Raw genomic sequence first — 20,852 nt, forward strand, 5'->3', positions numbered from 1 at the left:
TCCTTCTAAGTATAACATTGGTTTTTGATGCTGAGAGATTGTGACTGGAACTGTTTGTGATGGACTTGATGATTTCTCTTGAGGTGCTACCAAGTCTTGAGCGGTTTTGGCAGCGGAGTTCTCTTCCCCCTTTTGATGTGTGAGAGGGGTCCTTTGGGCATGTGTCAGTTGGTGAGGCAATAGGAGATTTGATGTTTGAACTGGGTGTGCCCCTTGCAAGGTTAGCGAGGCTAGATCAGAGAAGCCTATTGGGAGAATGACGGGTTCAGAATTTGACCTTTTTGTATGTACTAAAGATGGAGTTGAGTGTGCCCCTTGGGAGACAAGATGCTGAGGATGTGACCTGTTAGGAGTTGCTTTAAGGAAAACGAGAGGCTGCATTGCGGGTGCTGCTTCCAGGAACACGAGAGGTTGTGTGACGGGTGCTGCTTCAAGGAATACCCGTGGTCCAAGTGATGGCGCCTGTTGATATCCCCATATCTGATTTGTTGTATCGGGCATGATTGCTTATATGGAATGATGTGGAGAGTAGTGTATGGGTTGCCCTCCTTTAAAATGGTTGATGGTAGAGGTGTTAGGTGTGATGGGTCCTACTTGATGCGATGGCAGGGGATTTTGGAGAATGTTGCTCTGAGCTGTATTGTTGGCCTGTGGGGTGATCGCAATCTTCTGACTTTCAATTAAATCTTGGACTGCATGTTTCAAAGTGAAGCAGCGGTCTGTTAGATGGCTAAGAGCCTAGTGATATGCGCAATACTGATTTTCATTATAACCAGGTGGCAAGGGATTAGGTGGGAGTCAAGGCTGGAGTGGTGTAAGAAGTTGTTTTTGCATTAACATTATCAGAACCTAACTGTATGTTTATGCTAAAGGGGTGAACTTCCTTCCTAACATTGCATGTTTGTAAGGGCCTTGCGCATTCCCCCTAGTGTGTTGCGGTTGTTGTTGAGGCGGTTGTGCCTGATATTCCTGTTGGGCTTGCTGTGATTGATACTGCCTATTTGACTGTGGTCGGTACTGCCTATCTAGCTGGGGCTCTGGTTGCGGAGTGTACTGGTTACCTTGAGTGTTGGCGACGATGTTGTTAACTTCTGTAGTGCGATGCGTGGGAGCATTGCCGTTTCCATTCCCATATCCCACAGGTTTCCTCTCGACTTTGTTTCTTTTGATTGTGGGGGTCTGATGTGGCTATGGGGAAATGGTTCCGGCTCTGATCCCGGCTTCCACTTGTTCTCTAGGTCGGATGAGCAGAGAGAAGTTTACATAGGAATACGAGATTAGATATCCTGAAATGTTAGGATTTGCTAAATGTACGATCATGGATATCTGTTCTTCGTCATCGATGGGGTTTCTCATTCGAGCTGTCATGGCCCGCCATTGCCCTACGTATGCCGACAATGATTCGTCACTTTTTTGTCTTAAGGCAGTCAGGTCAGATCTTCTCGGAGCCATATCTAAGTTATATGAGAACCTGTCAATGAATGCCTGAGAGAGTTTTTCCCAGGTTTTGATTTGATGGCTGTCCAATGAGGTGTATCAATCCAAAGCGTCACCCTTAAGGGATTTCTGGAAGAGTCGTATCAAGGCTCCATCATTCCCTATTATCATATTGAGTTCCCCTCAAAATGCTTTTAGGTGTGCTGTGGGGCACCCACTACCGTCGTACCTTTTGAATTTTGGTACCTTGAAGTTTGGAGGTACCCGGGTGTCTGGGAAGGGACAAAGATCCCTGAACTTGGTGGATGGGTGGTCCACTCCTTGTTGCTTCTAGAGTTGATTTTGCACCATCTGTAATTGTTCTCGTAGTTCCTCGATCTCAGACTTACCTTGCGGTGGATATCTTGCCCCTTGCCGTAGGGCTTGTGCTACTTCCTCTTCGTACGATCGAGAATGAGGGTTATTGGAAAGACGATGGACTCCTGGTGGCGGGAGGTAACTGGAATTGAACGCCGTTCCCTTTCGGATGAGGGTGTGATGTTTGGAAATGGCTCCCGCATGGGGTATCTGCCAATCCCGGGATGTTACTCCCGTTGGAGGCAGTGAGTTAGACTCGAAACTGGCCCCCTTCATGGGCATCCGCCAGTTCTTGTTTTTGGTTCCCGTTAAGGGAAACTTGTGTTGTAACCTGATTATTGTGATGTACTGAGTAGAGAGGTGCAGCAAGGTTGCTCCTGTTTACTGGTTACTGTTGGTCTTGTGCTGACCCTTCTGGGAGAGGGAGCACAGGATTTGCTGGAGGAATGAGGGAGAAGGCAAAGGGAGTCTGAGTGAGTGAGTTGTTCTGTACACTAGGCAGGGTTACCTGTGTATTTGGTGGGCATTTGACACTAAGCGAAGCAACAACTCTTGCATAGCTCGGAGACTCTGGGCCATCTCTTGCATGGTGGTGTTGGCTTGTGGGTCTGCTGGAGCTAGTGGTAGCGGTGCGGGTGTGGGTGCGGGTACGGGTGCCAGTGTTTCAGGAGCTGGTTGAGATGTCGGCTCGTCTTCATGGGTTGCTTGAGAGGTCATGGCTGCGCGGGATCGGGTGGTCATGGTTCGAATCTGTGCCCAAGAAAGTGCAAGCCAAAGGTTTCCTTTTGTTTTTGTACGAATGTAATGATGATTTCCCTTGAAATTAAAGTACCACACGCTTTCGAATCGGGTCTCGGCTAGTGTGAGCTAACACTTCTCCAGTGGAGTCGTCATTCTGTAGATACTGAAAATCGGTGCCTACGCTGATTTATATGTTATGGAGTAGTGGTGGGGGTGATTAGGCCAATTTGTGAATGTTGGAGTCGCCACTAGCCGAATAATCTCAGAATCCCGCGGTCGGCTAGAACCGCGGAATAATCAAGGTTGGAGAAATCCGACGACTCTCCTTCCTTAGGTTGACTCCTGGTTTACGATCCGAAATTTCAGGTAAGGGACCTCGGTTACAAAGAGGGAAGGGGTTAGGCACCCTCTCTGCCCGTACAAATTTATAGTCTCTACTTAGTGTGGTAAAGTAATCTCAAGAGATGATGGATGCTATGACTGAGATGGAACTAGGCACACGTGGATTTTTGATGCGGCGAGATCCGAGATTTCGGAAGGCCACAGAGCATATGTCCAACGACGTGTCTAGAAGGCGGATGTGATGATGTTTATGTAAAAAGGTTTAAAAAAAGGATTAAATCACTAGGAATTTCTAATGTGACAAGATCCGATGTACGGCAAGTCAAAGAGCATACGTTCATTAGAGATTTAGATAAGCAGGGGGGTTGAGAAGAGAATTGATGTCATGATAAGTGCTAGTATGTAGAATGGATCTTTGGCTTAATTTTGAGTAGGCTAAGACGTGAACCGAACCATGACAATTCCAGGCTAGGCTTATGGGCGGGAAAGGTCGAGAGGAAGGCTAGGGGGTGGTTTGAAAAATCAGAATTTTGAAGGCTTGGGAGCTCCTTCTCTCTCCTTCACTCTCTTCCTCACTCTCCTTCTCTCTTACTCTCTTAAGCTTAAAGGGAGAAGTGGCTTGTTGGGATGGATGAAATGAGAATAGGAGAGGGCTATTTATAGCCTTCTTCAATGGCTTTGTAGTAAATATGGGGTAGGTAAGGGTTAAAACGATGACGTGGAGGCTTGTAATTGGCTAGGGAGAGAGGAGCGCCACGTGGCGCGCTCCCATTGGCTCTTGAAGCCGGTAAAACAATAAATAGTGAAGATGGAGGGGGTAAATCCAGGAAAAAGTTGACTTTTGGACGCTGGGACAACTATCCACACAAGAGCCGCGAGCGGTGGTAGTCGGAGTACCACTAGCGGTAGTCAGACTACCACCCGGGCTCGAGCGTACGGGCTTTGTTCGCTGTGTTGGTTCGCCTGGGGGTCCTCTTTTGGGGTTTTACGGCTCAGATAGGTGAGCTAAGGTTTGGGTGAAGGGGTCCTAATTAGTGTAAAGGTTAAAGAGGGGGTTGTATAAGGATTGAACGGTTTAGATCAAGGTTTTGGGTCTCGATCTGGAAATTGGAGACTTTTGGGTCAGGGTTAGGTTTAGGCCAGGATTAGGGTTTGATTCAAGATATGATCATGGTTCCTGAACTGTCTTAGCCTTCTCAAGAGGTTAGCCTAGATAGGGTGTCTACAGGACCCCACCATGATGCATGTGTTATATTCATAACGTCCAACCATTTTTAGAGATTGTTTTATGGCATTACAAAGAGAATGAGATAGACCTAAGGTTCAAGCGGACCCCACTATGAAAAAATAGTGGGGACAGTGACATCCACCGTTGAAACATTTATAGGGCCCAATATGATATATTTTTGAGATCCAAACTATTCACAAGTTAACATAGAGATAGATGAAGTGAAAACAAAAATCGTAGCTTGATTGGAAACCACCGTGGCCCTTAAGAAATTTTGAACGGTGGATGTCACCGTCCTCTTGAACTATAGATCTATCTCATTCTCTTTGTAATGCCATAAACCGATATCTAAAAATGGTTGGACGATATGGATACAATACATGCATCTTGGTGGGGTCCACGGAGCTTGGTGATGTCACCAAGTTATGTGGGCCATATGTTTTGTATCCACACCGTCCATACATTTTGAGAAGTCATTTTAGGACATGATACAAAGAATGAGGTAGATCCAAGTCACCCCACCAGAGAAAACAGTGGAGAGAGTGACTCCGATCATTGAAACCTTGTGGGCGTCACTCTCCCCACTGTTTTCTGTGGTGGGGTCCACTAGATCTTTGGATCTGACTAATTCTTTGGATTATGCCCTAATATGGTCTCTCCAAATGGATGGATGGTGTGGATACAAAACACACATCATGGTGGGGCCCACAGAAGTTGGTAACGTCACTTCAGTGGCCATTCTCGCTACTCAACCCGTCAGTATCTAATCCCCGTCCCCTTTTGGCAGCATGTAACGTGTCAGTACTACTGACTCTGATACTCCCGCGGACTACCGAAGTGTTATGGGCAATTTCTATTTTCTAAGTAGCGAACAAGATCTATAACCCTTTTCGATACGGTCCTTAGGTAATTTATTAAAATACAAAAACCATCTAAGTAGCTGCCCTTGCATATCGCATGGCCATCACGAGGCAGCCATGATTCTTTTGAATAGTGTGGTTTACCGCCTGCGTATGGAAACTCCGCATCCCGCATCAGCCCTCAAATCCATCACTTTTTCTTCAGCTCCCCATCCAAAAGCCCAGATTCGTTCCTGTAAAGTACGCTGCGATCCAAGCCCATCAGTCCTATCGACGGTCAAGCTCCTCCCCTCTCCTTTTCCCAGCTTCTGTTTCCTCTCCTCCACTCTCTTCTACGTAGATTCTCTCTCTCTCTCTCTCTCTCTCTCTCTCTCTCTCTCTCTAAATTGCATCCCGTCCAACAGACGGTTTCGAATAGCGGTTTTCTCACCGATCCGAAGCGGTTTGGGAATTCGTGGGCGGTTTCAGGTGCGACCTTGTTCGTTCTTGTTGGATTTTTTATCTTTTATTTTCAATTCTTTTTAGGGTAGAGGGAATTATCTATTTCTTTCCGGAAGATGTCTATTGAATTGAAATGGCTTGTTTTTCTAATTTCCTTTTTCAATAAAGACATGAGATATTCCGTTTAAAGAAACAATATTTCTGTAGAGATATCAAAATTCCGGTTTTGTTTTTATTTAATGGTTTCTTGGGGATTATGATCCTCGGACCGAGGATGCGTATATTACCCTCGGGAACACTCTCCTAATGGTGTGGTCCATAGTTTGATGATCCAGACCGTTGATCTGATGAGGGCCGTTGTGGATGGAAAATCTCCTGATTGAAGGATGCTGGAAATCCAATCTTCAAGCTTTTGGTCTGTGCCTATCGTCGACGGATCAACAGTCTCGAGCACCAAGCGATTGCGTCATCGGCAGAAGTGCTAAGATGTTTATATATATATATATATATATATATATATATATATATATATATATATATCACCAGTTCCGAAACAGTGGACAGATATTAGAACGTACAGTTTATCTGACTGGTCATAACCATATGAACGGTTCGGATTGCATATAAAAATCATGGCTCCAGGAAGGTTTCAACGGTGGACGTTTCCGTTCAACTTTTTCTTATGGTGTGGCCCACCTAAGTCTTGGATCTTCCTGATTTTTGGATTTATATGCTATTGTGCTCTTCTGAAACTGATGGACGGAGTGGATCTGTCACGAGCATATCTGTGGGCCCCACCTAGCTTCCGACCACAGGAAGTTCCTGTGGCCGGGAGCACAGAGGCAAGTCGTGTCCGTCGCGTGGCATGCGCACAGAGAGGCGACGGGACAGAGATGCTAATGTACGCACAGCTGGGATTGATTCTCTTACGCCGCTTTCTGCGCATGCCCGGCAGCCCACCCAAGGAAATAATGTCTTGATACTCTAGAAGGGTTCCTCTACAACTACTGTAGAATAAGCTTTCTACAAGTTGTGTGTGGGTCCACCGTGATGTGGGGTGTAGTCCACACCGTCGAAAGGTGCCCCCTTTCAGGTTCACATTATACGGTGTATCTAGGTGGGTCACACCACAGGGTAAAGTTGGGATGGGGGTGCACCATTAAAATCTTTCCGATTGTACGTGGGGGCCACCGTCTCTTGTATATGCCATCCAATCCATTCATTGGACACACCCCACCAAGAAAAATGGACACCCCAAAAATCACGCCAGTCCAAAACCCATGTGGACCACACCATGTGACTTTAGGCCTCATTTGGCACTGTGGATTCAGAATACCTGGCTTCAGAATTCTCCAGTTGTGTTTGGCACCTGGATTTGAAAACCCCATTTAAGACTATATTTACAGTAGTTTGAATTTAATTACTAGATCAACTTTAATATTCCTAATTAGTGTACATGTGTGATGTTTGACAAAATAATTGTAATAAGCCTAATGAATTATATGCTTTGGCCGAATATGATGAAATTTCAAGCATCGGATGGGCCATAAGCATAGGATCACAACCGAATGACTAACCAACGATTTTTAACCATTGATATACATGAACAATGTTTGGACTAACCAACAATTTTTAGTGGTGCAGTTGATAATCTGATTGTTTTGGGATATAATCAGCGGGCCATGTGAACTTGAGTTTTACCATGGCCTGACAGCTGACTAGAACATGAGTGAGCACGCATGATGGATGGAGGGGATGTTATGCACACATCACTGTGGGTCCCACACTGTTACATTTTGATTCTCTAGTAGACAGTCCAAGTTGTGGACCTACTCTAGGTGGGTTAGAATCCCAAAATCAGATAGCCTGGACACTCCTTACATTTTGATTACTGGGCATTTATTTGCTTTTTTTTTTTTAACACACTCACCCACACCGCATGGACACTCGATCCTATGGATAATGATGGCCCCCAATAGGGCCCACAGCTCGGATGGTTTTGGATTAAGGTAAATGTGTTGTGTACAGTGGCCGTGTGCTAGTGTATCGAATCCATCATTGATAGACTTTCTATCTGGGTGGGCCACATCATAGATTGGACATGGTTGGATCGCCAATGGGTGATTCTTACTCTTTGATTGATGGATATTCTACCAGCCATATTTTGTTTTTCAATCATTCATTTGATGGCAACTGATCAGCAAGATCTGGAATGTATTGTTTGTGTGATTTTGTATTGTAGCCCATCCAGATAGGACCCACTGGATGGACAGTCTTGCACTTGGATCGCCCAATGGTGTAGCCATGTGTGCTGTGATGATAGGTTCCCAACAAGATAGTTCAAGCCATGGATTGGTTTGCATTCTTGTTTCTCAGCCAGTATTGTGGCTAAAAACTCTTCTCATTTCTTCTGTTCTTTTATTTTACAGTTAGTGGTGCTTAGTATAGAAGAAACAACCCGGTTTCCATTTCCTCAAGCTCCAATATTACTTCTTTTTCACTCAACTGATTGTCCGAGCAAGCAAATTTCGGAGTTTGCTGCTGAGGCTTTTCTTTTGTTCTGGATATTGGTTCCCCAAAATAAAATGGAGAAGTGTATCCTTTAATCAGTATGATTGTGTAGAAGTTGATACTTAAGTTAAAGAGACATCTGTTGATTTCAGGACTCAATGAGGACCATGAATGTCTTTCCCACAAAGCCGATTATTTCTGTGTATGGTTTATTCTCTTCAATTAATCTTCAGTATGAATAGAAAGGTCTCTCTTTTAATATGCTGTTATCTGTTCCTTCATTGTTTTTGTGCAGGTAGATTCCTTCTTTACCTTAACTTATTGGCTACACTTCTTTTCCTTCTTTACCTTAACTTACTAGCTACACTTCTCGTGCGCCATTGCTGTTGATGTAAAGTTGGACATTACTGTGATATTTCAGCGATGATTTTGTTATTACACTCTCTTTTTTCTGTCTATTTAGTCCAGTAAAAAATACATATGGTCTGACGGAGTTATTCGTTGAAAATATATATTCGTTGAAACTGAGTTGACTCGGTAGTGGTGGTGAATGAAATAAGTCATTGGGTGAGTCATACCCTAACACGAAGCAATTTAGAATGAGTCTGACGGAGTTAGAATGAGTCGGGTGAGTTATACTGGTTTCAGTCCCCGGCCAAGTCACACACTGGAAAGAGCATCTAAAACCACTATAGTACTGTTATTTGTTTAAAGACTTCCCCTAACAACTACGGATGCATTTTGGGCAGGTCATGTCAACTTTAGATATGGATTTGAATAATGGTTTCAGAGTGTAATACAGGGGCATTTTCACACCGGGCTCGAGTGAGGTAGCCCGTGGGATGCGGGGACACACTCAGGGTGGGTGACCCATGTGATTTGGGGCCTACGGGGGAGGTCTCGTGTTCGAAACTCCTCACCGGGGGTGATTAATGCAGGGGCATTTCACATCGGCCTCGAGTGGGGTAGCCCGTGGGATGCGGGGACACACTCGCGGTGGGCGGCCCATGTGATTTGGGGCCCACGAGCCCACGAGGGGGGTTCGGCCAAGGTCTTAACCCATGAGATGTGAGGCCTGGGCTATCAGATAAAGGGATTAATTCACCATACTCTAATAGTTCGAGCTTTTAGAGCAAGTGGTTAATTGTCCTGCATCGGAGTGCAACTTGCCTGGGGACCAAAACCAGTATGGCTTGTGACTTATTTCAGTGCAGACTGGAACCAATGCAACAGGATGATCCCGAGTCGTTCAGACTATTTTAAATCATGGGTTGAGGGTTAGCTCAAGCCCAACCCAACCTCAAGAAGAGTCTACACAAGGTATTGAATACTCAAACCCTAACACCATTCTGGTTGGGTTTAGGTTAGATTGGGTTAACACTTGCAACTAGTAAATTAATACAGATTCAAAATTACATAAGAAAAATGGGTGGTTAAAAAAGAAAAGTCCAATGGTACAAGTTCAACGTGCATGTGTGGCTCATTTGAGTGTATTGCCCTAATTTTTGGTACATGGCATGTTCACAAGGTGCACTAACCGAATTTCTGACATGTGTTGTTTGCCCGGATCTTTGGCACGTTTTATGCTCTCCCATGTGAGGGCCCCTCACTAAATCACCACTCATCCACTAATATGAGTTTGTTCTTCCTCTATATGCAATCAAGATCCCGTGTGTGGGTAGCAACCCACTAGTGGGCACATGCAATGATCATCCGATGATTTGATCCATACGCATTCTCGTTGCCATCATAATAAGCTATTGTCCTCATTCATTGATGATCCTAACATTTGACTTTTAGAGTTGAATGCAAGCCATTGAAAATGTTCTTTTTAATATTCAAAATTCATTTAAAAATGGTGATGGTCAAAATCATATGTTCAGTGTGATTTTGTTATCGTGGCCTGCATCACTTAAAGTCCACATCGTGGACAGTTTTGATCATTGACCACTTAACATTTAGGCCTCAGGCCAGTTCTGATGATGATCGCTATTTCCATGCATGGATGGTTCCAATCATGAAAACCCTAGGCATAAAGCCGACATTGGCGGTTCCAATCATGGACCCTATTTTCTTTTTAGGCCATGATTTTACATTTTTAGAATGTTAGTCATGACTCGTACTACATATACGGTCAGGTTAAGGTTGTGTTGGTTGCCCTAGGCCTCAACCCAAGCACCTAATTTAACCTTCCATTTTACTCCTGCTGCATTTGCTCTGATGTTTTTGTTGCTTCACTGCAAATTGATGAGCATAAATCATGATTATTGGCATCTTAACCTTTTCTGAGATGGCTTGTGACACGACAAAGACAATAAATTGAACTTAAAGTTTGTTGTCATTCGTAACCAAATGCCTTGATCAAGTTTTTTATTCTTGACTCCATTCGATTCAGCTACAAAGGCAGTGGACATGGGTTTGAAGTCAGATTCCTGTGCTAATTTCGCTGAACAAAATATGGTACATGATTTTTTAGATCTCTTTTTCATGCTTCATTTAATTGGTTTTACATTCTTCATATGTGTTGCTTTCATCCACTTTCACCACATCCATTGATCTAAATATTGGTGATATTATTCGCCAAGTAAACATTTCTGAAACTGCCGGCACTTCAAAATTTTGCAAAGATCATCGGTATATTTTACAATATTTGACGATATTTGGCAATATTATTGATATCAATGATATTTTGAGAAGAATACCTTATCAAATTTCCCTAGTATCGACAATATCATAGATAATATCTCCAATACCATCAATAATATCCCATATACGAGGGAAGCCTCTGTAGATAGGTAAAATTTCAAAAACCAAAAAATCTCCATTATTTATTTATTTGAGAATTTTGATCCGTAGGTGATTTTGATCATTCATGATTTTTATTGCACCGGAGTTTGAATTTAGAGGAAAAAAAATCTCAACTTGAAATGAAGAGGGTTGAAACTCAAAAGCGATGAAAAATCCATAGAAACTTCTTCTTCTTTTAATGTCAACATGGATTGCAATTGAAATCCATGTCTATACAAAATTCTCATGCATTGACATGGATTTGTGGTGAAAAATTAACATTTAAGTGAAAAAAAGTAAAAATGGTGAAATCCTAGTTTTTCTATTTTTATGTTGTAAATATGTGTTTTTCATTGTTAATTAATGTAGAACTTTTATATATTAATGAATGTTGGTTGATCTATTGATTGGCTACAGATTTTATATATTTATTTTATATGGATTTTTTCGACAACACATGATTAGGCCCCTATAAAATGGAAACTTATTATGTATATTTGTTTTTTGTAATATTTTGATTCCTACATTTGTAAACATGTGTCTTTTAACATCTCCTACTTTTTTCCCAATGTTTCCCTTAGACGGCAATATTTTTCCAAGCATAGGCAATGCCATATACCCAGTTATCGATACATGTGACGATATTGATACTCTGAACAACAAGGTATTCCATAACAATAACGGTGGCTGTAACATTCACCACTGTTACAATATTGAGAAGGGCCGTAATGACATTTATGGCTTCGTCTTCTTCTTCCTCCTCCTCTTCTTCTTCTTTCTTTTGAAAAAAAAAACCTATTTTGGTCTTGTAACGGGCAGTTATGGGTCATTTTTTTCCATAATGGCCATTATGACCCTGTAATGCGTAACATTTACCATTGCTACCATTACGTAACGGCCATTACATAACCATTTTGGAATGCCTTGCTGAACATTGACCTCATCATTCCTTTTTTAAAAAAAAAAAAACCATTGACCTCATCATAATGCTACATGTGTCTGCTTTTATAGTTAACATCTGGTTGTTCTCTGCCTGATGCTTCTAGCAAACTTGATGACCCTTTTCAGCCTACTTCTTGTATATCCCCATTAGGAGATGATACTTCTAGTATTAAAGAAGGTAACAACAGTCAAAGGTTGGTTGCAGATCAAAATGTTTGCCACCCATCAACAAGCGACCATAGTTATTATTCATCAGGTTAGTTGTTTGAAGTGGTTTATGTCTTGCATGTCAAAATGCTTCCATTTCTCAATGGGTGTAAAATACCATTACCGGTCTGCTTGATGGCTTTCAGGGTATGATGGGGGGACCCATCCAGTACGGGATGAACTGGCTGATTTTCTCTCAGGAGATGGAGTAGAGATGCCATTTTCCGTAGGTTCTTGATGCCCTCATTTGGTCAGCACATGTTAAACTGATCTGAACTAGTAGCTAGAATGTATATGCATTTTTTTCTCTCCTTTCTTTTAATATTTTGATCTGTTTTCTCGATCTGGCTGCATCTGATTGCATGTTCAAATGGGTTAGCAGTTAGGACCATGTCTCGTGCCCTGACAACTAAGATGTGAAAGTTGCATTGTTGAACATATTCTTTAGCTGGCTTTTTCCAGTAACACAATTCTCAAGCCCAAAATTGAAGGTGACATTTGTGATATGAATTAGCAATTTCCACTTGCAAATCAAATATACCATGGGAAATGGAATCCATTGGGGTTCATTTCTCAATAGTACCTTGGAAAATAATCACTAAATAATGATTAAGACTTCCTTTTTCCTTACCTTGAATTCCTACTTATCAAACAGGCCCTTAAATAATCCAGCTTTCTGGATCATATATTTTCCTTAGCCTATGCCGAGTTGGGTAAGTTTTGGCTGCCTTCAAATGGCAGACACCACTGGTTCATTGATTCCTTGATTAGAACCTCTAATTATAAGGTTTTCAGTATCTTCAAAAGTCTTAAACTACTAGCTTATCCCATTTATTCCAATGACACACTGGTTTGGAGTTTGGCTTACCTCTTTTCTCCATTATTGTGTTGCCACTTGTTTTCTGATCAATGTGTTTATCAAAACTGCTCTCAACTGTGTTTTTTCCCTCCAAATCTTACATATGTTCATATTCTCTTCAGGGTGTTGAATCAGATACTGGTCCTATGTTCTACTACATTCCCGGGCATAGCCCATACAATTTAGCAGCTTTAATGGGTCTTGACGAGCAATGTGTTGGTCAACAATCATTCTTCCCTTCATCATGGTGTCTTCAGCCGCCTGTTCTGAATGGGTCGGAAGCTGTTTCATCATACGCTGGTGATTCCACATCTCTCATTGCGAATTCCCAGAACAGAGCTGCTGTGCTTGCTGCTCCAAAACCAAATGTTCCTGCCCACTCTGGTGATTCTACACCTCTTATTGCAGATTCCCAGAACAGAGCTGCCATGCTTACTGCGACAAAACCAAACGTTTCTGCACCAAGCCCTTCGGGAGCTGCAGTGCTTACTGCAACAAAACCAAATGTTTCTGCACCAAGTCCTTCAAGAGCTGCAGTGCTTACTGCAACAAAACCAAATGTTTCTGCACCAAGTCCTTCCACATCTCTCATTGCGAATTCCCAGAACAGAGCTGCTGTGCTTGCTGCTCCAAAACCAAATGTTCCTGCCCACTCTGGTGATTCTACACCTCTTGTTGCAGATTCCCAGAACAGAGCTGCCATGCTTAGTGCGACAAAACCAAACGTTTCTGCACCAAGCCTTTTGGGAGCTGCAGTGCTTACTGCAACAAAACCAAATGTTTCTGCACCAAGTCCTTTGGGAGTTGCAGTGCTTACTGCGACAAAACCAGATGTTTCTGCACCAAGTCCTTTGGGAGCTGCAGTGCTTAATGCGACAAAACCAAATGTTTCTGCACCAAGTCCTTCAGGAGCTGCAGTGGTTACTGCAACAAAACCAAATGTTTTTGCACCAAGTCCTTCAGCTTCATTAAAGTTGAAAGGCATGAACTCTACAAAGTCAAAGGGCACTTCTGATACCAAAGCTTCTGCACCACCATCTGATTCAAAGTCACACGCCTCTACTGCCTCTTCTAACTTCTTGAATTCTTCTTTCCATAGTCAACCCATGAAGCCTGCAAACAAGGTAAAACAGCAAATAATGAAACGTGAAAGTGATACTGATTTTAGTGAATTCCTTTGCTATTTGTATATTGACTTGTTGGTGCTTCCAACATAGCTTTGAATTTTGCATGCTGATTGGAGTATTATCTGAATTTGTTAATTACCAGGCATCAAAGGAGGGTTCTACTTTCCACTCATCTTCTCTTCCAAAAGGGTACTATCCCATGGGAAAAATCTCTTCATTTTCTAGTCAAGGGAATGGAGGATCATCCCAGCAAAATGGATTCAGGAACTTCAGACCAGATGGCCAATCCTTTGTTCATAATGACAGATTTCATATGAGAGAGAAATTTGACAGAGTAGGGGTGTATGGTTCATCTAATATCTTAAACTGTGGTCCACGTGCTCTACAGGTTAGCCAATTGAATGCTTCGAGCTCATCATCCCAGAAGACTCGGTTGAGCTCTTCAATCCGAAGAGACCAATATAACCTAAAAGATTTTGAGACTAGGTATGAGCAAGCAATGTTCTTTGTTATAAGATCTTTTAGTGAAGATGACATTCATAAGAGCATCAAGTATAATGTATGGGCAAGCACTCAAATTGGGAATAAAAAATTGGACGCTGCATTCCATGATGCAGAAACCAGGTCAAGCAATAAGGGTGCAGTCTGTCCAATCTTCCTCTTCTTCTCGGTGAGTCTTGATTGTCCTTCATGTGATAAGCCACTCTTTCTATTATGGATAGTTTCTGTCAATTGCAATTTAGTAGTTCTCTCGGCTTCCAATTTGTATTTCGTAATCTCTTCCAAAGACCTCTTCTGGATGATGTTCCTGTTCTCTTTATGACTATGGGAACATTTGTATACTGGTCAGTCGTATGAACTAGCATTGAAGTGCTTGATGTTATGCCATGGGTGGTGCTGCAGATATGCCTATTAATACTATGGTAATGGATGCAAGAAGTCAATGACAACCCACCATAGCACAGAAATGGGGATGATTGCTACAGTATATTAATCACTTCTTTTTTGTCATTGTACTTATGCACTTTTGCCCATTCAAAAAGAAAGAAAGAAAAGGAAAGGAGTTGTCTATTTTTAGTGATGCTTATGGAGATACTCAATTCTGTTAAGAAAAATACAAAATGCTCAATAGAGTCAAGTCTTATGTTCCTAGCGATTAGGTCATCTATGATGCGAGACACTGATAGGGCAGATTTTATTGAAAGAGACGCAGAAGGTGGCAATGATGAGAAATCATCACCCAGCAACTAACAAAATATTAGACCAAAAAGTTGCAAAAGTAAAGAAAAGAAAAGAACAACAGAGGAAAGATTTGAGCGACATTGCCCATCAAACACATCCAACCTGGCCTTCTGAAACCCTGCATCAGGGCCTTTCAGAAACCTTTATAACATGGAAGAAACCTTAAGGAACATGATTATTTGAGAACATTTTTTTTTTTTGCCACTTAATGGATGCTGCACAAGCAATGCAATATCCAGTTCAATTTCATTTTCAGCTGCATGTGACATGAAAAGAAGGGGAATAAGGTCATTAGAATTGCTACTATTGATACAATTCCTTACCCATTTCCCATGAACTGCCAAATCAGACTCAATACAAGAGAACTGTTATTAACTCATTAGCCTGGTTGTGCAATGAACGCGGAGACGTGGGGTGTGGTAAATTGATTCTTCATGAGGATGGGGTGCCTTTCTGTGAAATGTGGTACACGTGGTGTAGCCATGTAATCAGCATCCGGACTGTGGAGCATGCATATTAAAGTTAAAATGCAAGTATGCAAGTTTGCAATAGTCTAACGTGGGGGTTCAAATTTGGGAATAACTGGTTTTGCTGAAGTCTGAAATTATCTGATTTAGTATGCGAGGTATTTTTGGGATAGATTGTCAAAGCATTGTTAAGTGTGCAATCTAGTGCCAGGATGCAATTTGGTTTTAGTGGTATGAATGAGTAATTAGTTCTCATAGGCAGGGCCATAATTTGGATTAAATGTATACAAATGACTGGAAACCTGTACAAACTGTATCACTAGGTATTCAATTCGTAATTTTGAACATATATTTGCTATTTTTATGCGTGAGATTGTGCTAGTGTAACACAACCATTTTAGTTATTAGGGGGTATGGCATATGGAGCGATGGGATAGAGAGAAATGTGAAAAAGATTAGGAGGGGAAAGAGAAAAAAAAGGAAGAAAGAGGCAAGAGGGAGAGGGAGAGGTGGGAGCTACATGTAGGTTCTCCGCGCACACAGAGAAGGGAATGGTGAGCGACCCATCCTCATTGTTTCCCTAGCTATGGCCTACTCGAGGCCCTAATCCACCTAATTTCTGGCATGATGTCCTAACATGATCCAGCAGAACAGATGCATGGAGTAGGCGTCATGCAACCATCAAGGTGGGCCCCACAGAGCCATTGCCACAGGGTTTCTCTAATTAGACTTCTTTGTGTGGGCAACATGCAAAGGAGGGGAAGAGGAGAGGTCAATGCGGGCTACACACATTAAAACAACTGAAAGGAAGCACATGCAATCTATGTCATCCCTTGTGCAGTAAAATCTCAAGCAACTGTCCCTGCTAGCCACATCTTTTTGATACATTTAGCCTCAACCAATATTGTGAAGACTAGTTGCAAGGGCAAAAATATCCAAAGCTATAGGTGTTATATATGCCAAAGATAATGAAGGCTTGTAGTTTTGAACTTTGGATACGCTAAAATTGGCTATTAGCATCATCATCATCTAAGCCTTATCACAATTAATTGGTCGGTTACATGAATCATGTTCTGCCATTCCACTCTATCAAGGGCTAGACCTTCAATTAGACCATAGGTCATCAAGTCTTTTCTTTCTACCTTTCCATGTCCTTTTGGCCTTCCCCATGTTGTTTTAGAGCCTTCAAATTGTACTAACTCACTCCTAATTGGTGTGGTTCTTGGTCTCCCTTTATATGGCCAGACCATCTAATTCTATTTTCCCTAATCATATTACCAATTGGTGCTACACCTAAGTTCCCTCGAATGTGTTCATTTCGAATTCCATCCTTCATCGTCTTGCCACTCATCCATCTCAACATCCTTATTTTAGCTACACTTCCTATGAACATGTTGTTCCTTGACTATCCAACATTTTGTCCTATAAAACATAGCAATCCTATAAAACTTCCCTTTTAATTTGAGTGGTACACAATGATCACATAAAACTCCAGAGGCACATTTCCATTTCTTCCACCCGACTTGAATTCTATATGCAACATTATCATTGACCCAAGGTATCGAAAATGGACATATTTAGAAACTTCCCAGTCAGCAATCTTAACTAATTCCTTGTTTGAGTCTTGTTACTCAAATTGCATTTCATATGCTCTATTCGAGTCCAACTAATTTTAAAACCCTTGGATTCTAAAGCATCCTCCATAAATCTAGCTTTAGTGTTTACGCCCTCTCTCATCTTGTCAATTAAAACTGTGTCATCTGCAAATAACATACACCATGGCTTCCTGCAAATGCCTCGCTAACTTGTCCATAACCAATTCGAAAAGGTAAGGGCTCAATGCCGACCCCTAGCGCAAGCCTACAGTAATTGGGAACTCATCTCTCCACTAATGGTCCTCACATTTGTTATTGCTCCCTATACATATCCTTAATCACGTCAATATATTCTCTTGAAACTCTTTTCCCAATAGCCACCAGATTAACTCTCTAGGGACCATATCGTATGCTTTCTCTAAGTCAATAAGGACTATATGGAGGTCCTCCTCTCCATAAATTTCTCCATCAGTAATCTATGTAGGAAAATAAAATTGGCTATTAGCATGCTTAAAAACATGTAATGGATCATTGACCTCTTTTGTTCTGTTTCAGGTTAATGCAAGTGGGCAGTTTGTAGGCTTGGCTGAGATGATTGGGCAGGTGGATTTCAAGAAGAACATGGATTTTTGGCAGTTCAATGGCAAGTGGGATGGATTCTTTCCTTTAAAATGGCACGTGATAAAAGACATACCTAACAACCAGTTTTACCATATAATACTTGAGAACAATGGTTACAAACCTGTGACCATTAGCAGAGATACACAGGAGGTAATTTTTCCCCAACTTGCCTTTTATTGTTCCTTGCACGGTGTTTTCCTGAATATTGAAAATTCACATGACATGTGCATACCTTACTATGTGATTACCCATAAATACTAGAAACTTTGAACTTGAAACAAAACATATGGTTCCTGTCCATGGTATGCTGTTAGGGATTTGAAATTTGCTTGTCCTAGGTGGAACCCTCACCCAACTCTACACACGGCTACACATGCATACCTTGAATGCATGTATGTCAACCAAATCATGTATCAGATTGGACTAACCTCTAGGTCATCTAGCCAAAAACTCAAAACCACTCAACTATGGCAATACGTGAATGGAAACGGTGGATGCTCTAAAAATATGTATTTTTAGGCCTCCAATTGTTTTCCTTCATGTGGGGCCCACTTCATAATTGACCTGACAGATGATATAGGCGGTGAGTTCCACCTTGTTCACTGCTTGGATGTCGTGCAGAAGTGCCAGGTTGGATAGTTGCCTCTACAGTACCTGAGGCTGGTGGTGGGAGTTAAGATTCACAGTATTGACATATTTACTCTTGTTGGTTTTGTTATTATTAAATGCAGTATAATTTGCTTACCTATCAGACCATATACAAAAAAAAAAAAAAAAAACCCAGGTGGGTGTGTTAGTGCTGTGGGCAATTAAGGGCCATATATTACTCTCTTTTTTTATTATTATTATTATTATCATTAAGTCAGTGCAGAATACTTACAAGTTGTCACCCTTAAAAAGAAGTTTGGTATTTCCCATTAGAACTTGACATTTTAGGAACCCATTTCTTATGTTATTTATACTGTCTGACGAACACCCATAAATTTTACTATTCTCTTCTACAGATTGGATTTCCACAAGGATTAGAAATGCTCGAGATTTTTAAGAATTATCCGGCGAAAACATCAATATTAGATGATTTTGATTTCTACGAAGATCAGGAGAAATCGAAGAGCAGCAATCACTCATCGGCACACTCGAGAACTAGTTATAGTAGTTCACAAGTACGTATCGTGTTCCTTCACTGTTTTGCTATGAAACAATCAGTGAGTTGCAATGAGAAAATGCTCCTTAGACTCATGCAAATTATCATGTTCCGAATGCGAAGTTGAGAATTCTATGGTGTGGCAGTGCATCGTCATTCTTGAGAAGACCTAATGTTATTCTACTTTTAAAAACTAAAGAAAGAACTTCTGTCCATAAATTATGCACAGGTGTAATAACCACCTGCATTGACTGATTGGTGCACATATCCATCAGTTTGGGGACAGTCCAGTCCAGAGGGGGAATCTGCCTAACAGATTTTTTCTAACATCCACCCGATTGATTGCATATTTCTAGGTGGTCGGAGAAAGTTGCAATGGATGTTCCCCAACAATGTCGGTGATTATGAGTAACTTTACCCATGTGAATTTGTGGGCTATGCTCCATCTAAGAGGCAGTCAATTGATTCGATAATCCAAAATTTACGCACATTTGCAATAATCGGACTGGACTTAAGGTTCATTCACTTGAGTTCCACTGTTTGGTTTTAAACTTTAAACCCACGATCATAGCCACTTGTAAAACTGAACAAAACATATCATCTATAAGAAATATTAGAAGTGTATGAACCATATACGTTGAGCTCAGTTTATATAATTTTGGATTTTATTTTTAATTCTCCTCTTTTCAGCAGAAGCATTTAGAAATTGTTGGGGCGAGGAAAGCTGTTGGAGCATCAACAAGAGAAGGGCAGCAGACGCATTTGCAATTGTGGGAGCAAGGAAAGTTGAGGAAGCATCAATAAGAGCAAAGCAGCAGAAGCATTGGGAAACTGGGGGAGCAAGGAAAGTTGATGAAGCATCAACAAGAGCACAGAGAACTTCTATGGACCCCAAGCCATCACTCATCTCCATCACAAAAAACCTCTCACTCAATGCTAACTCCCCACATGACAATTCAACCATGAAGGTTTCAATGGCAAATCATGGTAAGTTTACAAGGGAGACATGATTTCCGAATTTTCTCTTATTTTGGCCTTTTGGGCCCATTGTATCATAGCAGTTGGCAAGCTCTGTAATTGTCATTAATTAATATTCTTCTCCTCTCTCATTTTTCTTTTACTTGTGCCATATAATTTGTTATTATAGTAGGAAATAAGATTTTTTATTTTCTTTTTTATACCATTGACGTATCCGTTTCTAATTCGATGTTATTACAAATCATTAAGAGTTCAAGACTTCAAATCTGATGGAAATTCTTTCTTCTTTTTTTTCATGTGCTAAGAAAGTTGTGTGAGGAATGATATAGAGAGAGAAGCTGGCATCGTAGTGGTTATTATTCCTTCATATCATTCCCCATGGCCCGCCCTAATAGCATGATTCGCCCGCTGATTATATTCATCAATGCTGTGTTTGGGATGCGCAGGAAGTTCACGTCATTAGAAGCCAGGTGGGGCCAACCATGATGGTTGTGAGGAATCCACCCAGTCCATCAATTTTGCCAGCTCATGCCAGGACATTATCCCAAAAATGAGGCAATCCAAAACTCAATTGGGCTGCATGACAGGAAACGGTGAACGCGCCCACCATTGGAACATTCATTGGGCCACGATAATATTTTGTGTTCTCAGTTCATTCCAGTAGGATTGACCTTATGAACGGTTTGGTTTGGATGGCAGATAAACATCAGTGGAACCCAGGGAGGTTTCAACTGTAGGCATGAGCAGGCAAATCTGATAGGCAGGGTGGATTTCTCATAAACATCACGGTGACTTCTGATTAGGAACTTCCCTGTAGTAGGCAATTCGCCTCAAAGCTTTTGGGCATTCATCCAATTGCAATGTGGGCCACACCTAGCTTCTGACCCAGGAACTTTCCTGTAGCGGGCAATCTGCCTCAGTGCTTTTTGGGCATTCATCCAATTTCAATGCGGGCCGCAGGCAGCC

General features: G+C 41.7%; 1 protein-coding gene across 8 annotated transcripts; it reads left to right on the forward strand.

Annotated features, from left to right (window-relative positions):
* The first annotated feature begins 5,010 nt into the window (after positions 1-5,010).
* Positions 5,011-20,176, forward strand: LOC131236764 (YTH domain-containing protein ECT2-like). 8 transcript variants are annotated; one of them, XM_058234184.1, is made up of 11 exons: positions 5,342-5,433; positions 7,051-7,184; positions 7,836-8,001; positions 10,313-10,377; positions 11,773-11,902; positions 12,000-12,079; positions 12,835-13,836; positions 13,982-14,509; positions 17,699-17,914; positions 18,769-18,927; positions 19,599-20,176. In XM_058234184.1, exons 2-11 carry the CDS (start codon positions 7,146-7,148, stop codon positions 19,710-19,712), a joined length of 2,499 nt encoding a protein of 832 aa, XP_058090167.1. In that variant the 5' UTR covers positions 5,342-5,433; positions 7,051-7,145; the 3' UTR covers positions 19,713-20,176. The 8 variants fall into 8 exon arrangements, with proteins under 8 accessions (XP_058090164.1, XP_058090165.1, XP_058090166.1 ...); XM_058234181.1 differs by lacking the exon at positions 7,051-7,184 and having other exon boundaries at positions 5,011-5,433; XM_058234182.1 differs by lacking the exon at positions 7,051-7,184 and having other exon boundaries at positions 5,011-5,433; positions 19,602-20,176.
* Positions 20,177-20,852: the final 676 nt, after the last annotated feature.

Source organism: Magnolia sinica, chromosome 2 (genome assembly GCF_029962835.1).
Source record: "Magnolia sinica isolate HGM2019 chromosome 2, MsV1, whole genome shotgun sequence".
In the NCBI taxonomy this organism is placed as follows: Eukaryota; Viridiplantae; Streptophyta; class Magnoliopsida; order Magnoliales; family Magnoliaceae; genus Magnolia; species Magnolia sinica.